We start from the raw sequence: 20523 nt of genomic DNA on the forward strand, positions 1-20523 counted from the left end.
CTGGAAACACGAGAGTCTAAGATTTTCTCCACAACGTACTCCAACTCACCCTCAACCAACACCGGAGCAGGAGGCTCAACGGAAGGCACAACCGGTACCTCATACCTGCGCAATAATGACTGATGAAAAACGTTATGAATAGAAAAGGATGCAGGGAGGTCCAAACGGAAGGAAACAGGGTTAAGAATCTCCAATATCTTATACGGGCCGATGAACCGAGGCTTAAACTTAGGAGAAGAGACCCTCATAGGGACAAAACGAGAAGACAACCACACCAAATCCCCAACACAAAGCCGAGGACCAACACGACGGTGGCGGTTGGCAAAAAGCTGAGTCTTCTCCTGGGACAACCTCAAATTGTCCACCACCTGCCCCCAGATCTGATGCAATCTCTCCACCACAGCATCCACTCCAGGACAATCCGAAGATTCCACCTGACCAGAGGAAAATCGAGGATGAAACCCCGAATTACAGAAAAACGGGGACACCAAAGTGGCAGAGCTGGCCCGATTATTGAGAGCGAACTCTGCCAATGGCAAAAAAGCAACCCAATCATCCTGGTCAGCAGACACAAAACACCTCAGATATGTCTCCAGGGTCTGATTAGTCCGCTCGGTCTGGCCATTCGTCTGAGGATGGAAAGCGGACGAAAAAGATAAATCTATGCCCATCCTAGCACAGAATGCCCGCCAAAATCTAGACACGAATTGGGTCCCTCTGTCAGAAATGATATTCTCAGGAATACCATGCAAACGAACAACATTTTGAAAAAACAGAGGAACCAACTCGGAAGAAGAAGGCAACTTGGGCAGAGGAACCAAATGGACCATCTTAGAGAAACGGTCACACACCACCCAGATGACAGACATCTTCTGATAAACAGGCAGATCTGAAATAAAATCCATCGAGATGTGCGTCCAAGGCCTCTTAGGAATAGGCAAGGGCAACAATAATCCACTAGCCCGAGAACAACAAGGCTTGGCCCGAGCACAAACGTCACAAGACTGCACAAAGCCTCGCACATCTCGTGACAGGGAAGGCCACCAGAAGGACCTTGCCACCAAATCCCTGGTACCAAAAATGCCAGGATGACCTGCCAACGCAGAAGAATGAACCTCAGAGATGACTCTACTGGTCCAATCATCAGGAACAAACAGTTTATCAGGTGGGCAACGATCCGGTCTATCCGCCTGAAACTCCTGCAAGGCCCGCCGCAGGTCTGGAGAAACGGCTGACAATACCACTCCATCCTTAAGGATACCTGTGGGCTCAGAGTTACCAGGCAAGTCAGGCTCAAAACTCCTAGAAAGGGCATCCGCCTTAACATTCTTAGAACCCGGTAGGTATGACACCACAAAATTAAACCGAGAGAAAAATAATGACCAGCGCGCCTGTCTAGGATTCAGGCGCCTGGCGGTCTCAAGATAAATCAAATTTTTGTGGTCAGTCAATACCACCACCTGATGTCTGGCCCCCTCAAGCCAATGGCGCCACTCCTCAAAAGCCCACTTCATGGCCAAAAGCTCCCGATTCCCAACATCATAATTCCGCTCAGCGGGCGAAAATTTACGGGAAAAGAAGGCACAAGGCCTCATCACGGAGCAGTCAGAACTCTTCTGCGACAACACTGCCCCAGCTCCGATCTCAGAAGCGTCGACCTCAACCTGAAAAGGTAGAGCAACATCAGGCTGACGCAACACAGGGGCAGAGGAAAAACGGCGCTTAAGCTCCCGAAAGGCCTCCACAGCGTCAGGGGACCAATCAGCAACATCAGCACCCTTCTTAGTCAAATCGGTCAATGGCTTAGCAATATCCGAAAAACCAGCAATAAATCGACGATAAAAGTTAGCAAAGCCCAAAAATTTCTGAAGACTCTTAAGAGAAGAGGGCTGCGTCCAATCACAAATAGCTTGAACCTTGACAGGATCCATTTCAATGGAAGAGGGAGAAAAAATATATCCCAAAAAGGAAATCCTCTGTACCCCAAAAACACACTTAGAACCCTTCACACACAAAGAATTAGACCGCAAAACCTGGAAAACCCTCCTGACTTGCTGGACATGAGAGTCCCAGTCATCCGAAAAAATCAGAATATCATCCAGATACACAATCATAAATTTATCCAAATAATCGCGAAAAATATCATGCATAAAGGACTGGAAAACTGATGGAGCATTAGAAAGACCAAAAGGCATCACTAAATACTCAAAGTGGCCCTCGGGCGTATTAAATGCGGTCTTCCACTCATCCCCCTGCCTGATTCGCACCAAATTATACGCCCCACGAAGGTCAATCTTAGAGAACCACTTGGCCCCCTTTATGCGAGCAAACAAATCAGTCAGCAACGGCAATGGGTATTGATATTTAACAGTGATTTTGTTCAAAAGCCGATAATCGATACATGGTCTCAAAGAGCCGTCTTTTTTTGACACAAAGAAAAAACCGGCTCCTAAGGGAGATGACGATGGACGAATATGTCCCTTTTCCAAGGACTCCTTTATATATTCTCGCATAGCAGCATGTTCAGGCACAGACAGATTAAACAAACGACCCTTTGGGTATTTACTACCCGGGATTAAATCTATGGCACAATCGCACTCTCGGTGCGGAGGTAACGAACCAAGCTTGGATTCTTCAAAGACGTCACGATAGTCAGACAGGAACTCAGGAATTTCAGAGGGAATAGATGATGAAATGGAAACCACAGGTACATCCCCATGAGCCCCCTTACATCCCCAGCTCAACACAGACATAGCTCTCCAGTCGAGGACTGGGTTGTGAGATTGCAGCCAAGGCAATCCTAGCACCAAATCATCATGTAGATTAATACGCATAGTTACTTGTGTCCAGTATTGTGGTTTATTATTAGCCAATGGGGTGGAGTCAATCCCCTTCAGAGGAATAGGAGTCTCCAAAGGCTCTAAATCATACCCACAGCGTTTGGCAAAGGACCAATCCATAAGACTCAAAGCGGCGCCAGAGTCGACATAGGCGTCCGTGGTAATAGATGACAAAGAGCAAATCAGGGTCACAGATAGAATAAACTTAGACGGTAAGGTGCAAATGGAAACAGATTTATCAAGCTTTTTAGTGCGCTTAGAGCATGCTGATATAACATGAGTAGAATCACCACAATAGAAACACAACCCATTTTTCCGTCTAAAATTCTGCCGCTCGCTTCGGGACAGAATTCTATCACACTGCATACTCTCTGGCGACTTCTCAGTGGACACCGCCAGATGGTGCACTGGTTTGCGCTCCCGCAAACGCCTATCGATCTGAATAGCCATTGTCATGGACTCATTCAGACCCGCAGGCACAGGGAACCCCACCATAACATCCTTAATGGCATCAGAGAGACCCTCTCTGAAAGTCGCCGCCAGGGCGCACTCATTCCACTGAGTAAGCACAGACCATTTACGGAATCTTTGGCAGTAAATTTCCGCTTCATCTTGCCCCTGAGATAGGGACATCAAAGTTTTTTCTGCCTGAAGCTCCAAATGAGGTTCGTCATAAAGCAACCCCAAGGCCAGAAAAAACGCATCCACATTGAGCAACGCAGGATCCCCTGGTGTCAATGAGAAAGCCCAGTCTTGAGGGTCGCCCCGGAGCAAGGAAATCACAATCCTGACCTGCTGTGCAGGGTCTCCGGCAGAGCGAAATTTCAGGGACAAAAATAATTTGCAATTATTTCGAAAATTCTGAAACCCAGATCTATTCCCCGAGAAAAATTCCGGCAAAGGAATTCTCGGCTCAGATACAGGTGCATGACAAACAAAGTCTTGCAAATTTTGTACCTTCGTGGCGAGATTATTCAAACCTGCAGTTACACTCTGAAGATCCATTACAAACAGGTGGACACAGAGCCATTCAAAGATTAGAAAAAAAAAAAAAAACTCAGCAGACTTCTTATTTCTCTCCTTTCTCAGCCAAGGATTTTAACCCTTTAGTGGGCCGGTCAAACTGTCATGTTCTCAATGGCAAGAGAACATAGCATCAGCATATATAGGAACTAGCTCTTGGAAGATGGGAACTGAGCTGACCATGAACTAAACCTAACGCACAACTAGCAGTGGCCGGGTAGCATGCCTACGTTGATTCTAGATGCCCAGCACCAGCCGGAGGACTAAATAATGCTAGCAGAGGAAAATATTAGTCCTAGCTCACCTCTAGAGAAATACCCCAAAAGGAGACAGAGGCCCCCCACATGTATTGGCGGTGAATTAAGATGAAATAACAAACGTAGTATGAAAATAGGTTTAGCAAATTTGAGGTCCACTTACTACATAGCAGAAGACAGAAAGGACACTTTCATGGTCAGCTGAAAACCCTATCAAAACACCATCCAGAAATTACTTTAAAACTCTGGCATTAACTCATAACACCAGAGTGGCAATTCCTGTTCACAAGAGCTTTCCAGACACAGTAACGAAACTACAGCTGTGAACTGGAACAAAAATGCAAAAACAAACATGGACAAGAGTCCAACTTATCTAGTAGTTGTCTAGGAGCAGGAACAAGCACAGAGAGGCTTCTGATAACATTGTTGACCGGCAAGCAACTAACAGAGCAGCAAGGTTATATAGCGACTCCCACATCTTGATGGGAACAGGTGAACAGAGAAGATGAAGACACCAGTTCAATTCCACCAGTAGCCACCGGGGGAGCCCAGAATCCAAATTCACAACAGTACGGGTGCTGTAGGGCACCAGGCCATCTGCCCTGCTGGTGCATTGCCGCTGTGGCAGTGGTTGGCGCATGGCTCCGCTCCATTAGGGTGGTAGGACCCACTACGATTTTTGCCGTGACGTGGCAGTGGGCTTCATACAGTCTGATCAGAATGTTAATCTAAGAACCTCATGTTAATTTATATATATTTTTGCAGAAAGACATTAGATCATTGTATACTTTTTGGAGGTGCTGTCATTTCTCTTTTTTGAGCATACTGTCTCCTCATACCTTACTAATCCCATATTTGGCACACCCCATTCCTATACTACTTACCCATTCCACCTTGTCTCTCTCGGTGTCCCTCAAGGCTCTGCCCTGGGATTCCTACTCTTCACCATCTATAACTATAACTTGGGACCATTCATGAAGTCCAAATGACTTCCAATACCGCCTATATGATCATGACATAACTCTGTGGCCCAGGAGTCACCTTTCTGCTGTCCAGAATCCCAGCTTGTCTATTAGCCATTCCCTTCTTGTTCTCATCACGTTTCTAAAGCTTGCCATCATTATTCCATTTCACTAAACACTTGACCCTGTGTCACAAGTCTACTGCCTCGGTGTAACCTTTGACTCTGCTGTGTTCTAACTGCACATCCACAAGCCCCTACCACCATCTGCCTCCCCGAACTCAAAAATATTACCAGAACCCGGAATCTACTAACATGTTACTGCATGCCATCTTCATCACTTGTCAGGACTACTGCTATATTCTCTTGCGTGGCCATCAAGCTAATAATATCACACCTCTCCAGTCCATCCTTGACTCTACTGCCTAACTAATCCAACTCTTCATTTGCTACTCTTTCATTCCTTCCCTCTGCCATCTCATATATTCCTCACTCCACTCTCTACAAGATTTCTGTTTATTATGTTGTTTATCCGCCATCCTTTGGAACTTAGTTCCTCCGCATGTCTAATTGCCCTTCATAATTGAAATCTTCAGATACTACCTGAAAACTCATCTCATTCTCTACAGGAAATGCAGCCTGCATTAACCCCACTGTCATCTCACTACAACCGAAGCTGCTGCAAACTCCCAAACCTACTGTCTCATTCTCCAATATTCTGTAGGTTGTGAGGGAAGAGTCCTCTTTTCCTGTGTATCAGTCTTTCATCAGTCTATCACTGGAACTTTTTCTTCAATATTCAAAAATCCATTCAAGGGTATTAAAATATGTATGTCTGTCTAAAAAAAAATATTGGAGTGCTGCCTGCTTTTTTTTCTATATTTTTGCAAATAATGGAAAATTTGCTTGGGAGACCTTGCACCCACTACATTTGGATAAATAGTGTTCAGGTCCATTTTTTTCTAATATGTATCTATCTATCTATCTATCTATCTATCTATCTATCTATCTATCTATCTATCTATCCATCCATCGCAAGAACAAACCTTCTATAGCTATGCATTTCTAGACTTTTATTTTCACCTTGGAAACAGTTATTTTCTCTATTCATTGTCGCCCCCTGCTGAGTGATGTTCTGCAAATGTGATACTGATTGTAGTTAATGGCCAGTGATGTCGGTTATTTTGCAGAAAAGCTTCTCGGCAAAGAATGGTAATAATAAAAAAAAAAGACCCACATTTTTGCTTATAACGCTGGTACCGACCCTTCCATCGTGATTTTTCGATCAATACATTTACTATATACAGCTGCAAATATCCACAGTGTCGATGTCAGTTTTATCAATGTGCTGTGACGGGTTAACGGGGTTGCTTCTACTTCTATCAGCTAATTAGACATTGTCATTTGCTAATTAATACTGGGCATTGTGTCTCTTGTTAAAGCGAAATGTGCTACATATGCATAACAGGTCCAACTGATTGGACTTGTGTCTCTGACATTTGTAACATGCACTCTGATCCAAATGCATTCAATGGCTTTAGCAATGATTAGGCCTTAATGAATGTTGCATAATTTTTTTCTGTTTTTGTATGCATCTGAGATTAACTGTAATATGAAATAACTCCCATTTTAAAGAGAAATTGTCACGGGAGACCTAGGTATGAAAGAGCTAATAACCCGGGCCCCTGCGATTTCCCTCAGACTAGGGAAACCCTGACTGTCCCTCTCCCAGAGTTTACACTGATGGTGTGCTTGTCTGGGCCTCCACCCTCGCCTTATATCCTGTTTCAACCCTAGGCTGAAACCAACGCCCACCACCCAGTGAAGAGACCACACTCCAATACCCACAGTTAGCACAGACAAGGATAACGGAAAAATAAGCACCACGCCGCAGTCACTCAGGAATACACTATAAATGCAAAGGGCAAAAAAATACAAATATGGGAAGGAGCAAATAAGACAAAGGGAATTACACCACCAGCAACGATACTCCAACTACTAGCTCACCACTCCAGACCGAGATACCAATGCACAAGACAGAAGCTTTAATCGGCGACGCCCAATGTTCAGGAGAACTATTTAAAGCAGTGGGCATGGCCGAGCTTCCACTCCGAGCACCAGATAAATTAACCCCGGACCAGCTAGATAAAATCTAGCCGACGCCAATGAGCGCATAGTGGAGAAAAGCGGAATTACCGCTGTCTGTCGGACGACCTGGTCTGAACAGCGTCCGACATGACAGAAATATGGCATGCTAGTCGATAACGAGCTGACCCGTGGAAGTTTGGCTTCGTCAAGTTCGAACAAACTTTAGTCCAAAGTTCAGTGCGAGTACCAGAATATCTCTCTCTCATTTTGTAGGTGTTAGTGGGGGCACAGTATGATATGAGTTACAAAACCCTGCAGAGAGCATGTCAACTTGACTGGGAGTTGTATTTCAGCCTGTAGCTCCACCCCTGCTTAACAGACAACTGAAATCATATTTTGTTTTAGCCAATCAAAACTGACTAGAAATGAACAAATAGATTTGATGCAAATTAAATTCATGTTGAATGTTTAAGAATTCCCTGAACCCAGAAAATTCAACCAATTTGTAATTTGCGTTGCCTCCTTGCCTCAGAAGATAAGGATGACATGACCACAGGTGCGGTCAAGAGGCGGGCTTCCCCATTATGCCTAGCAGCTATCACATTACAAGTTACAGCCAGAATTATCAGCCATGATGGGTATCATAGCCTGTATAAAAGCTCCAGCAGGTAATGCAGCAGCCAAATTGTGAGGAATCTGGATAGTAAGAGGATGTCAGAGCTGAATGATGAACAAATTCTACCGGTAATGTGTGTGACAGCACAGCAGAGGAGATTAGTGTGTGAGGAAAAGAGAATAATGCAGATTTAATTAATAAGAAGAGGAAAAACAGGACTCATATTTGGCAGCTACTCCTTGCTTGACCAATGTGGTTATATTGCTGCTCAATTGCTCATGTTGTACATGCATTTTATAGGGAATTTGGAGACATTTGAGTACTTTTTGATCAGCAGTCAATTGATTCATTGAGAAGTGAATTTCCTTGTAGAATTTAGATAAGTTGGAAAATTCAATTTCAATTGCTTATATCTAGAACTGACAAGTGGGCTGAATAGAATGATCAACTAATAAAAACAGTTCATCCATTCTACTGAGTATGCTATTTGTCTTAGGCTGAGTATACTATTGACTTAACTTAGAAAAGAAGAATGTAGGGTATTGTATTTTAGTCAGGCATGTGTATCTACAGCCATTGAGCTATAATCAGGGGTGTATCTACAGCTATTGGGCTATAATCATGGGTGTATCTACAGTCATTGGGCTCTAATCAGGGGTGTGTCTAGACCCATTGGGCTATAATCAGGGGTGTGTCTAGAGCCATTGGGCTATAATCAGGGGTGTGTCTAGAGCCATTGGGCTCTAATCAGGGGTGCATCTACAGCCATTGGGCTCTAATCAGTGGTGTATCTACAGCCATTGGGCTCTAATCAGGGGTGTATCTACAGCCATTGGGCTCTAATCAGGGGTGAATCTACAGCCATTGGGCTCTAATCAGGGGTGAATCTACAGCCATTGGGTTCTAATCAGGGGTGAATCTACAGCCATTGGGCTCTAATCAGGGGTGAATCTACAGCCATTGGGCTCTAATCAGGGGTGAATCTACAGCCATTGGGTTGTCTCCAACTGTTGACCATTTTAATTCCATCTTGAGAACATGATCAGCGGGATCAAGGGCTTCAAGAATTACGAAAGTCCATCAGCTCACCATAGTTGGTGCACGTCCACTTCTCTTCATTATTAATCCATCGTGTATCCACAATCGCCAGCACAGAATTCCGGGTAAAATAAGGTATTAATTTATATAATCACCAACACATGGCAGGCTCGATCGATGTGGAGAAAAAACATGACAGGGACTGACGCGTTTCTGACTTTACATTCCTTCCTCATAGTCTATATGGATTATGAATAAGGATAGCATGGTCAGAAATCCATCAGTTGATTGTGCCTGCTTTTAACGCGTTGGGGAATAAATAAGAGAATCAAGGGCTTGCTGGAGTAGATAACAAAGCATCACACTTGTCCATGCCATTGAATTAATAGGCTGTGCTGTAATCTTTGACAAAGCTGCATATGCTTGGACATTGCTTGCTGAAGTACTGCAGTGGAGGGGAGGCGGTGCATCTGCAAGAGCTGCTGTCCTTTGGTTCTTGCTGATCGGGGGAGATCTAGGATAACACATTGATAAATTGATGGTTAATCTGGAAAAAGAAAAATGTAAAGTGAGCAGCACAGCCCATCAGGGGCCGTCCCATGTCTTGAGTCCACCCCTGCTTAACAAGCTCCACTTTTTCATTGGCTCCATCATTTTTCTTCTTTTGTTTGTTTGATGTTTTTTGCTACATTTTTCCCAAACTACTGTGACAAATCTACAACAGAAATGCACCAAAATTGTCATATGTACATATATATTGGTAAATGCTGCTCCACAATCCAACTTAGTTACCATACTTCTCATATTTCTATGCCGCATTTGACAGTTGTAGATATTTACATCTATAATGCACTAAATTGGGCATTCACTTCTTTTCCAGCAAGCGTCATCGGTTGATTTAATGATTAGAAACATCCTCCTGGTGCATTCTGGGAGATACGGCTGCAAGGTGCAGACGACGGCGGACAGTGTATCAGACGAGGCAGAACTTCTCGTTAGGGGTGAGTATGCTAACCCATCTGATTTATTGCTCAGCAGCACCGGCATTGGGCGCTGGCGTGTCGAATTGGATGTTGCCATGTGACTCTGAAATGTTTGTAATGAGAGGGAATGGAGTATGAAGATTTACAATGTAGCCAATACCAGACGTTTGATGCAAATTATCTCCATGATGAACAGTAATTACATTTTCATGCACATTTGTGTGTCAACAGAAGAGAGACTAATGAATCAATGTAGAGCATCTCGGGAGACTTATCTACACTGGATATATTTATGCAAAGAGAATCGTGCAGTTTAATGTATGTAAAGTGGCATGAAGAAATATGTATGCAGTCATACAGTGTTGTGCTTTCATGTCTGAATGGTGTGATCACTTTATTATAGTGTGATCATCATTATTATATATAATACTTAGAGAGTATATATTTGTATAAATGTGTCATAATGTGTGCATTCATTCATATGTGTAATATTGGGTGTGTATTCATGTATATCATAGAAGTCGATTAAAGTTGGGCAAAAACACTTGCAGGACCCTGGACCAGAGCCCTGTGAATGTCGTTCTACCGCCAGCATCCCCAGCACCTCTTCTGATGAGTAATCCTCCACCCCGACGCACGTCACACTCCAATGCAATGATGTCACAGAGCCTACTCATCAGAAGGTGGGATGCCGCTGATTTGTAGAAGGTTTGCCTTGCTCTGGTCCGGCAGCCATAGACTACCAACATGGCCGCTAGACCAGGTCCTGAGAAATTGTTTGTCCAACTTGAAGTATTATAAGTAGCGGCATGTTTTTGCCGCGATGTGTATGGGAGTTTGCAAAAGCCTATGTTTTTTTTTTTCAGGGGGTAATGTAGAATTCATGTGAAAATTTCCCACTGCCTGAACAGAACCATTATAAGGTTATTTCCACTTGAGCAAGTTATCACTCATGAACATGATCGATTACTTTCTGATTGCTGGAAGTTCAACCGCTGGGATGACTACTGGTTTTGAGAACAGGACTAATGTCCCATTAGATGGGAGCAGTGGCCACTCGTGTGCTACTCCATGCATTGTTACTGGGATTGGTGGGGGTCCCAGTGGTCAGACTCGTAACTGTGATAGTCTATGAAGCGATTCACCTGCATGAAAATAGTGTAGATATGTCCGATTTTGATCAAAAATCAGCAGTGCAAGTCAATGGGTCCGAGAAAAAATAATCGGATGACATCTGATTATGGTCCGAATTTCACTGGATGAATGGAGAAGATGGAATTTTTTTTTTTTATTTCTACATGTATGAAAAACATGGATGACACCCACTTTGATCAAAGTCTGATCAGAATAACCGGTCCGATTTTCTCATCCGTGGAAATATTGGACATCCGAATGAATCCTTACTGTCTGTACTGTGTATGAGAGTATTTTTTTTTCTTTTTTTTTCTTTCTATACCTGTTACCAAAATCAGTAAAATATTTTTAGCATTGGATAGAAAGGTATTTTAGGAAATTATTAAAAGACGATCCGACTCAGGTAATGACTTAGGAATATGTTCCACAGAAAGTCATCCATCTGGATGAGATTTAATGCTACAGTAGCTTAGATAAGAACATATTGTGCAGAAATCCACCTACACACGGTATATTCACAGCTGAAGGTGTAGCGTAGAGGACGGTAATTACTAGTTCAGTTTTCTACTTGCACACATTGGATCAACTGTTGTCATTGGAAGTGACATTTCTTTTTTTTGCCGCTAAGTACCTTGATTCTATCATATTTTATTTGCTTCATAGCAAATGTTCAGTAGCTCTTTTTTTCTGATACAGAGGTCCAAATCCTCTCCATAAATATGATTCTAGAAGTGAACAAGTTAGCTGACCTCCATAGATTATACTAGATACTGACTTCAATGTATAAGTGGTTTAATAAAGTTTATATACTGTATATATATAAATTGTATACAGTAGGCACCTATGATCCATGGATGTGTCTGGTATTGCAGCTCAGCCAAATTTGCTTACATCTTGCAGTACCAGGCACAGCCTGTGGACAGGAGTGGCACTGTTTCTGGAGATTTTTTTTTTTTCAATCCAGGATGGTGAAGATGCATATAGCGTTGCAAAATACAACTTCATCAGTTGGTACCAATACAATTTTAAAGATGGACAACCTCTATATATTGCAGATCATTATTTAAGCTTGCTAAACAAATTAGGTATTTTGATCCGACCACTGTCTTAATGTGTAAGGGGGCCTCCTGACTCTCCTCTGGTGGAAAAAGTGGGTGAAGATATTTGGACAGATGAATAACTGCTTGATATTTTCCTTTGGAGTAAGATAAGCTACCGACAGATGTGTTGATAGCAGCTGTCTCCTCTCTTCCTTCTGAAAACACACATGCATGCTCAGTCAAATCAAGGGTGCATGTGTATGAGAGGGTCAGTATAAGGAATAGCTGATAGTATAGCTATGGGATCATCTTCGTATTCCTCATATACTGTGATACCCTTTTGCGTTAGAAAGGTTCAAAATCATATTTAGCAATTAATTGGTCTATTCCATCCTGACAATTGTCTGCTTGAATCATATTGCATGTACCAAATTCTTAAAGAGAACCTATCAACAGGATTTTGCTAAATAAACTACAGGCATTGTCAGGTTGGTGCTGTTTCACTGACTAAAATGATACCTGGGGTGTGAAGAAATAAATCTTGTGGTTCTTGTGTAATTAGTGTTAAAAGTTTTCAGTTAATGAGATGCTCGTGCTCCAGAGCAGGACTTTAAGTAGAGTCTTATCTTGGTGCTGTAGGCCAGAGAACCAAGAAGAGACTGGCCTCTGGCCCCCCCGAAGCTGAGATGGATTACAGCGTGGGACAGTATTGCTAATCTTCACTTCGTACAGGTGAGGGATATGGTTGTTTATTATTTTTGCTTTATTTACAGGGGACAAGGGCTTCAATGGAATAGGTGTAAGGTGAGCATAACTTAGTTTTTTATTTTTAAATAAATGTGCAAAACAGGATGTTGATTTTTATTTCAAACAAAGGATTTTTTCTTGCTGTGTTTTTATTTCCAAATTTTCTATGAGGTTAGTAATGGGGGCGTGCTATAGACGTCTCTCCATTACTAACCCCTGGGCTTGATGTCAGCTGATAATACAAGGCTAACATCAACCCCAAACCTATTACCCAACTTTCCACCACCACGAGGCAATTAGGAAGTGCAAGGCTAAGCCCCAGATTTGGTGAATTTTATGGATGCACCATTTCAAGGGTGGCTGAGGGCTGACATTGGTAGCCTGGGGAAGTAATATCTCTGAACCCTAACCAGGCTACTAATATCAACGCACATCTGTTTAGCCTTTGCTGGTTTGAATTTATACCGGTAACCTGAGTTACTCTTTTTCTGTGGAAACCCATAAATTCACTAGTAAAAGCTAAGCAAACAGCTATGAGCTGTTATTAATAACCTGGGATCCTTATGGGGTATTGTTTCTTATCCCAGATTGTTAACATCAGTCCCCAGCCGTGGTCTTTTCCTCTGCTGTTTATGAAAATTGAGTGAGAGCCCACGCCATTTTTTTTAATAAAATTCTTTATTTTACACAGAAGTTAAACAGCTGCTGCTGAATACAATGCCCATCATTGTCTCCTGGTCGCGCTGATCTCAGCACGCACTATAAGGCAATAATGAGAGCTGCCTGTACTGCTTTTCCCAGGCGCTAGTACGTGTCACATGGACGGTACATGGACAGCACACAGATGTGACACCTAGACAGCAAACGAATACATCTGACCGGCTTCATCCAATAACCATTCATGTTCATACAGCGTGGAGATGGAAGATCTGCATAAAAATGATGATGTGGAAATTATTCACTGCCTAATAATTCTACACACAATGTACTAACCTGTAGGATCAAGTTGCCAGGTTATTACTACCATACAATGAAAGCTATAAAAACCCCCAAACAATGTTAAAATTGCTAGGGATTTTGTTTCTCAATTTCACTGCACTTGAAATAGATGAGGGTTTTTTACCATTCAACTCCTAAAATATTTCTTTTTTTTTATTATTACCGTATTTTTGGACCATAAGACGCACTTTTCTCCAAAATTTTTTTGGGGGAACATGGGGGTGCGTCTTATGGTCGCAATATACTTACAAATCCTGTCAGCGGTCACGGTGGTGGAGGTCCTGATGCAGCTGGTTTGGCTGTAGCTGTACTCTGTGGTGGGGCTCTGTGGTGTGGCGGCAGCAGGGCTCTGTGCTGCATGGGGGGCACCACCAGCATTTCGTCAAAGCCTGGAAGCCCCGCAGCTCCATTGCTGCAATGCAGTGGCCTACGGAAAGATGGCAGCCGGGGGTGGCGCATGCTCAGATTCAAATCGTTGCCAAGATCTGATTCTGAGCATGCGCCGCCCCCGGCTGTCATCTTTCCAGAGGCCGCCAGCTGCCATCTTTCTGGAGGCCTTTGCGTAGCAGCAACAGAGCTGCGGGGGCTTCTTGGCTTTGACGAAATGCTGGCAGAGCCCCCCATGCAGCACAGAGAGCCACTGCTGCCCCAGCACAGAGCCCCAACACCACCGCCCCACAGAGCCCCGACACCACCTCCCCAGAGAGCCCCACCACCCCACAGAGCCCTGCGTCACCACAGAGCCCCACCACCCCACAGAGCCCTGCACTGGAGCCCCACAGGCTACCACAGCCCCACAGAGCAGCAGCACCACCGCACCAGCAGGGCCATATTTAGAGTTTATGCTGCCCTAGGCACTTTTAGTGCTGCCTCCCCCTTTGGTGAGTATGACACTGTCGGCAGTGACTTTGTCAAAAATCACTGATGTGAAAGTAGCCTTTTGCAGCAGATCCGGCAGTGTTTCTACATCTGCCGCGTAACGGATCACTTACGGCAACACTGCATTCGGCCTCATTCATTCCCTAAGGGATTTGCTGACATTTGCGGCACTTGCCGCGATCTGGCAAATGCGGTATCATACCTCCCAACTTTTGAAGAAGGGAAAGAGGGACAAAGTTTGTGGTGCGACAAATTTTAGGCCATGCCTCTAACCACACCCATTTCACAACTAGCCACACCCATATCCACACCCCAACCACACCCATTTAGTACTGCTGATCACACTGCTTCATAAACAATAATTATAAACAAAAAAATATGGCCACACAGTGCTCCATACTGTATAAAGACCCCACATAATGCTCAATACTGTATAATGACCCCACATGATGCTCAATACTGTATAATGACCCCTCATGATGCTGCGTACAGTATAATGGCCACACAGTGCTCCATACTGTATAATGGCCCCCGGAAGAAGCCAGGGCGAAACGCGCGTCGGGGCGCTGGGAAGGAGACGTGGGAGGACGCACTCTATCTATCTACCTTCTTATTCGGTGAGCACTTCTGCATTACTTTACTTTCCTCTCTTCATGCCATGTGTTACTTGTTGTCATCTTAGGCATATGAGGAGTGGATAGGAACGGAGATTTCAGTCTGCCTTTGTATTTGGGACCTGGTATTATTTTTCCTATAGTGGATGCTATTTGCACCTAAAGGTTTATAGGCCCATTTATATCATAGGTGGGCATGTGCTCTTTATTTATACATATCCACCTGTCCCTTTGGACTTTGTGTGTATTGTGCCTCCCACCTTCCTCCCATGAGGTACTATCCGGAGAATATGCTGTAGCTTTTTTATACATTTATTTATAATTTTTTGTTTATTATGTTATTTTCAATAAATTGATTTTAAATCTATTTAATTCTTGGTTAGCTTCTTTTTGGATGACAGTGACTCTGCTGCCATCTAGTGGTTTTCTTATATGTATAATGGCCCCACATGATGCTCAATACTGTATAATGGCCACACAGTGCTCTATACTGTATAATGGCCACACAGTGCTCTATAATGTGTAATGGCCACACATGATGCTCAATACTGTATAATGGCCACACATGATGCTCCATACTGTATAATGGCCACACAGTGCACCATACTGTATAATGACCACACAGTGCTCCATACTGTATAATGACTGCTGTCATGATCTCAATGGCAAGAGATCATAGCATCAGCATATATAGGAACTAGCTCTTGGAAGATGGAAACTGAGCTGACCATGAACTAAACCTAACGCACAACTAGCAGTGGCCGGGTAGCATGCCTACGTTGATTCTAGATGCCCAGCACCAGCCGGAGGACTAAATAAAGCTAGCAGAGGAAAATATTAGTCCTAGCTCACCTCTAGAGAAATACCCCGAAAGGAGACAGAGGCCCCCCACATGTATTGGCGGTGAATCAAGATGAAATAACAAACGTAGTATGAAAATAGGTTTAGCAAATTTGAGGTCACTTACTACATAGCAGAAGACAGAAAGGACACTTTCATGGTCAGCTAAAAACCCTATCAAAACACCATCCAGAAATTACTTTAAAACTCTGGCATTAACTCATAACACCAGAGTGGCAATTCCTGTTCACAAGAGCTTTCCAGACACAGTAACGAAACTACAGCTGTGAACTGGAACAAAAATGCAAAAACAAACATGGACAAGAGTCCAACTTATCTAGTAGTTGTCTAGGAGCAGGAACAAGCACAGAGAGGCTTCTGATAACATTGTTGACCGGCAAGCAACTAACAGAGCAGCAAGGTTATATAGCGACTCCCACATCTTGATGGGAACAGGTGAACAGAGAAGATGAAGACACCAGTTCAATTCCACCAGTAGCCACCGGGGGAGCCCAGAATCCAAATTCACAACAGTACCCCCCCCTCAAGGAGGGGGCACCGAACCCTCACCCGAACCACCAGGGCGATCAGGATGGGCCCTATGAAAGGCACGAACCAGATCAGAGGCATGAACATCAGATGCATTCACCCAAGAATTATCCTCCTGGCCGTATCCCTTCCACTTGACCAGATACTGGAGTCTCCGTCTGGAAACACGAGAGTCTAAGATTTTCTCCACAACGTACTCCAACTCACCCTCAACCAACACCGGAGCAGGAGGCTCAACGGAAGGCACAACCGGTACCTCATACCTGCGCAATAATGACCGATGAAAAACGTTATGAATAGAAAAGGATGCAGGGAGGTCCAAACGGAAGGAAACAGGGTTAAGAATCTCCAATATCTTATACGGGCCGATGAACCGAGGCTTAAACTTAGGAGAAGAGACCCTCATAGGGACAAAACGAGAAGACAACCACACCAAGTCCCCAACATGAAGACGAGGACCAACACGACGACGGCGGTTAGCAAAAAGCTGAGTCTTCTCCTGGGACAACCTCAAATTGTCCACCACCTGCCCCCAGATCTGATGCAATCTCTCCACCACAGCATCCACTCCAGGACAATCCGAAGATTCCACATGACCAGAGGAAAATCGAGGATGAAACCCCGAATTACAGAAAAACGGGGACACCAAAGTGGCAGAGCTGGCCCGATTATTGAGAGCGAACTCCGCCAATGGCAAAAAAGCAACCCAATCATCCTGGTCAGCAGACACAAAACACCTCAGATATGTCTCCAGGGTCTGATTAATCCGCTCAGTCTGGCCATTCGTCTGAGGATGGAAAGCGGACGAAAAAGATAAATCTATGCCCATCCTAGCACAGAATGCCCGCCAAAATCTAGACACGAATTGGGTCCCTCTGTCAGAAACGATATTCTCAGGAATACCATGCAAACGAACAACATTTTGAAAAAACAGAGGAACCAACTCGGAAGAAGAAGGCAACTTGGGCAGAGGAACCAAATGGACCATCTTAGAGAAACGGTCACACACCACCCAGATGACAGACATCTTCTGAGAAACAGGCAGATCTGAAATAAAATCCATCGAGATGTGCGTCCAAGGCCTCTTAGGAATAGGCAAGGGCAACAACAATCCACTAGCCCGAGAACAACAAGGCTTGGCCCGAGCACAAACGTCACAAGACTGCACAAAGCCTCGCACATCTCGTGACAGGGAAGGCCACCAGAAGGACCTTGCCACCAAATCCCTGGTACCAAAAATGCCAGGATGACCTGCCAACGCAGAAGAATGAACCTCAGAGATGACTCTACTGGTCCAATCATCAGGAACAAACAGTTTATCAGGTGGGCAACGATCAGGTCTATCCGCCTGAAACTCCTGCAAGGCCCGCCGCAGGTCTGGAGAAACGGCTGACAATACCACTCCATCCTTAAGGATACCTGTGGGCTCAGAGTTACCAGGCGAGTCAGGCTCAAAACTCCTAGAAAGGGCATCCGCCTTAACATTCTTAGAACCCGGTAGGTATGACACCACAAAATTAAACCGAGAGAAAAATAATGACCAGCGCGCCTGTCTAGGATTCAGGCGCCTGGCAGTCTCAAGATAAACCAAATTTTTGTGGTCAGTCAATACCACCACCTGATGTCTGGCCCCCTCAAGCCAATGGCGCCACTCCTCAAAAGCCCACTTCATGGCCAAAAGCTCCCAATTCCCAACATCATAATTCCGCTCAGCGGGCGAAAATTTACGGGAAAAGAAGGCACAAGGCCTCATCACGGAGCAGTCAGAACTTTTCTGCGACAACACTGCCCCAGCTCCGATCTCAGAAGCGTCGACCTCAACCTGAAAAGGTAGAGCAACATCAGGCTGACGCAACACAGGGGCAGAGGAAAAACGGCGCTTAAGCTCCCGAAAGGCCTCCACAGCATCAGGGGACCAATCAGCAACATCAGCACCCTTCTTAGTCAAATCGGTCAATGGCTTAGCAATATCCGAAAAACCAGCAATAAATCGACGATAAAAGTTAGCAAAGCCCAAAAATTTCTGAAGACTCTTAAGAGAAGAGGGCTGCGTCCAATCACAAATAGCTTGAACCTTGACAGGATCCATTTCAATGGAAGAGGGGGAAAAAATATATCCCAAAAAGGAAATCCTCTGTACCCCAAAAACACACTTAGAACCCTTCACACACAAAGAATTAGACCGCAAAACCTGAAAAACCCTCCTGACTTGCTGGACATGAGAGTCCCAGTCATCCGAAAAAATCAGAATATCATCCAGATACACAATCATAAATTTATCCAAATAATCGCGAAAAATATCATGCATAAAGGACTGGAAAACTGACGGAGCATTTGAAAGACCAAAAGGCATCACTAAATACTCAAAGTGGCCCTCGGGCGTATTAAATGCGGTTTTCCACTCATCCCCCTGCCTGATTCGCACCAAATTATACGCCCCACGAAGGTCAATCTTAGAGAACCACTTGGCCCCCTTTATGCGAGCAAACAAATCAGTCAGCAACGGCAATGGGTATTGATATTTAACAGTGATTTTATTCAAAAGCCGATAATCAATACATGGTCTCAAAGAGCCGTCTTTTTTTGACACGAAGAAAAAACCGGCTCCTAAGGGAGATGACGATGGACGAATATGTCCCTTTTCCAAGGACTCCTTTATATATTCACGCATAGCAGCATGTTCAGGCACAGACAGATTAAATAAACGACCCTTTGGGTATTTACTACCCGGGATTAAATCTATGGCACAATCGCACTCTCGGTGCGGAGGTAACGAATCAAGCTTGGATTCTTCAAAGACGTCACGATAGTCAGACAGGAACTCAGGAATTTCAGAGGGAATAGATGATGAAATGGAAACCACAGGTACATCCCCATGAGCCCCCTTACATCCCCAGCTCAACACAGACATAGCTTTCCAGTCGAGGACTGGGTTGTGAGATTGCAGCCAAGGCAATCCTAGCACCAAATCATCATGTAGATTATACAGCACCAGAAAGCGAATAATCTCCTGGTGATCCGGATTAATACGCATAGTTACTTGTGTCCAGTATTGTGGTTTATTATTAGACAATGGGGTGGAGTCAATCCCCTTCAGAGGAATAGGAGTCTCCAAAGGCTCTAAATCATACCCACAGCGTTTGGCAAAGGACCAATCCATAAGACTCAAAGCGGCGCCAGAGTCGACATAGGCGTCCGTGGTAATAGATGACAAAGAGCAAATCAGGGTCACAGATAGAATAAACTTAGACGGTAAGGTGCAAATGGAAACAGATTTACCAAGCTTTTTAGTGCGCTTAGAGCATGCTGATATAACATGAGTAGAATCACCACAATAGAAACACAACCCATTTTTCCGTCTAAAATTCTGCCGCTCGCTTCGGGACAGAATTCTATCACACTGCATACTCTCTGGCGATTTCTCAGTGGACAACGCCAGATGGTGCACTGGTTTGCGCTCCCGCAAACGCCTATCGATCTGAATAGCCATTGTCATGGACTCATTCAGACCCGCAGGCACAGGGAACCCCACCATAACATCCTTAATGGCATCAGAGAGACCCTCTCTGAAAGTCGCCGCCAGGGCGCACTCATTCCACTGAGTAAGCACAGACCATTTACGGAATCTTTGGCAGTAAATTTCCGCTTCATCTTGCCCCTGAGATAGGGACATCAAAGTTTTTTCTGCCTGAAGCTCCAAATGAGGTTCGTCATAAAGCAACCCCAAGGCCAGAAAAAACGCATCCACATTGAGCAACGCAGGATCCCCTGGTGTCAATGAAAAAGCCCAGTCTTGAGGGTCGCCCCGGAGCAAGGAAATCACAATCCTGACCTGCTGTGCAGGATCTCCGGCAGAGCGAGATTTCAGGGACAAAAATAATTTGCAATTATTTCGAAAATTCTGAAACCCAGATC

At 44.3% G+C, this 20523-nt stretch overlaps 1 protein-coding gene across 2 annotated transcripts in view; it reads left to right on the top strand.

Annotated features, from left to right (window-relative positions):
* The window catches only part of CNTN5 (contactin 5), a 2016448-nt gene that overhangs the window by 1781983 nt on the left and 213942 nt on the right, over positions 1–20523 (top strand). For both annotated transcript variants that reach the window (XM_077298468.1, XM_077298469.1), the window contains one exon: positions 9704–9824. In XM_077298468.1, the coding sequence (XP_077154583.1) occupies positions 9704–9824 (121 nt within the window). The remainder of the gene's footprint in view (positions 1–9703; positions 9825–20523) is intronic.

Source organism: Ranitomeya variabilis, chromosome 3, assembly GCF_051348905.1.
Source record: "Ranitomeya variabilis isolate aRanVar5 chromosome 3, aRanVar5.hap1, whole genome shotgun sequence".
NCBI lineage: Eukaryota > Metazoa > Chordata > Amphibia > Anura > Dendrobatidae > Ranitomeya > Ranitomeya variabilis.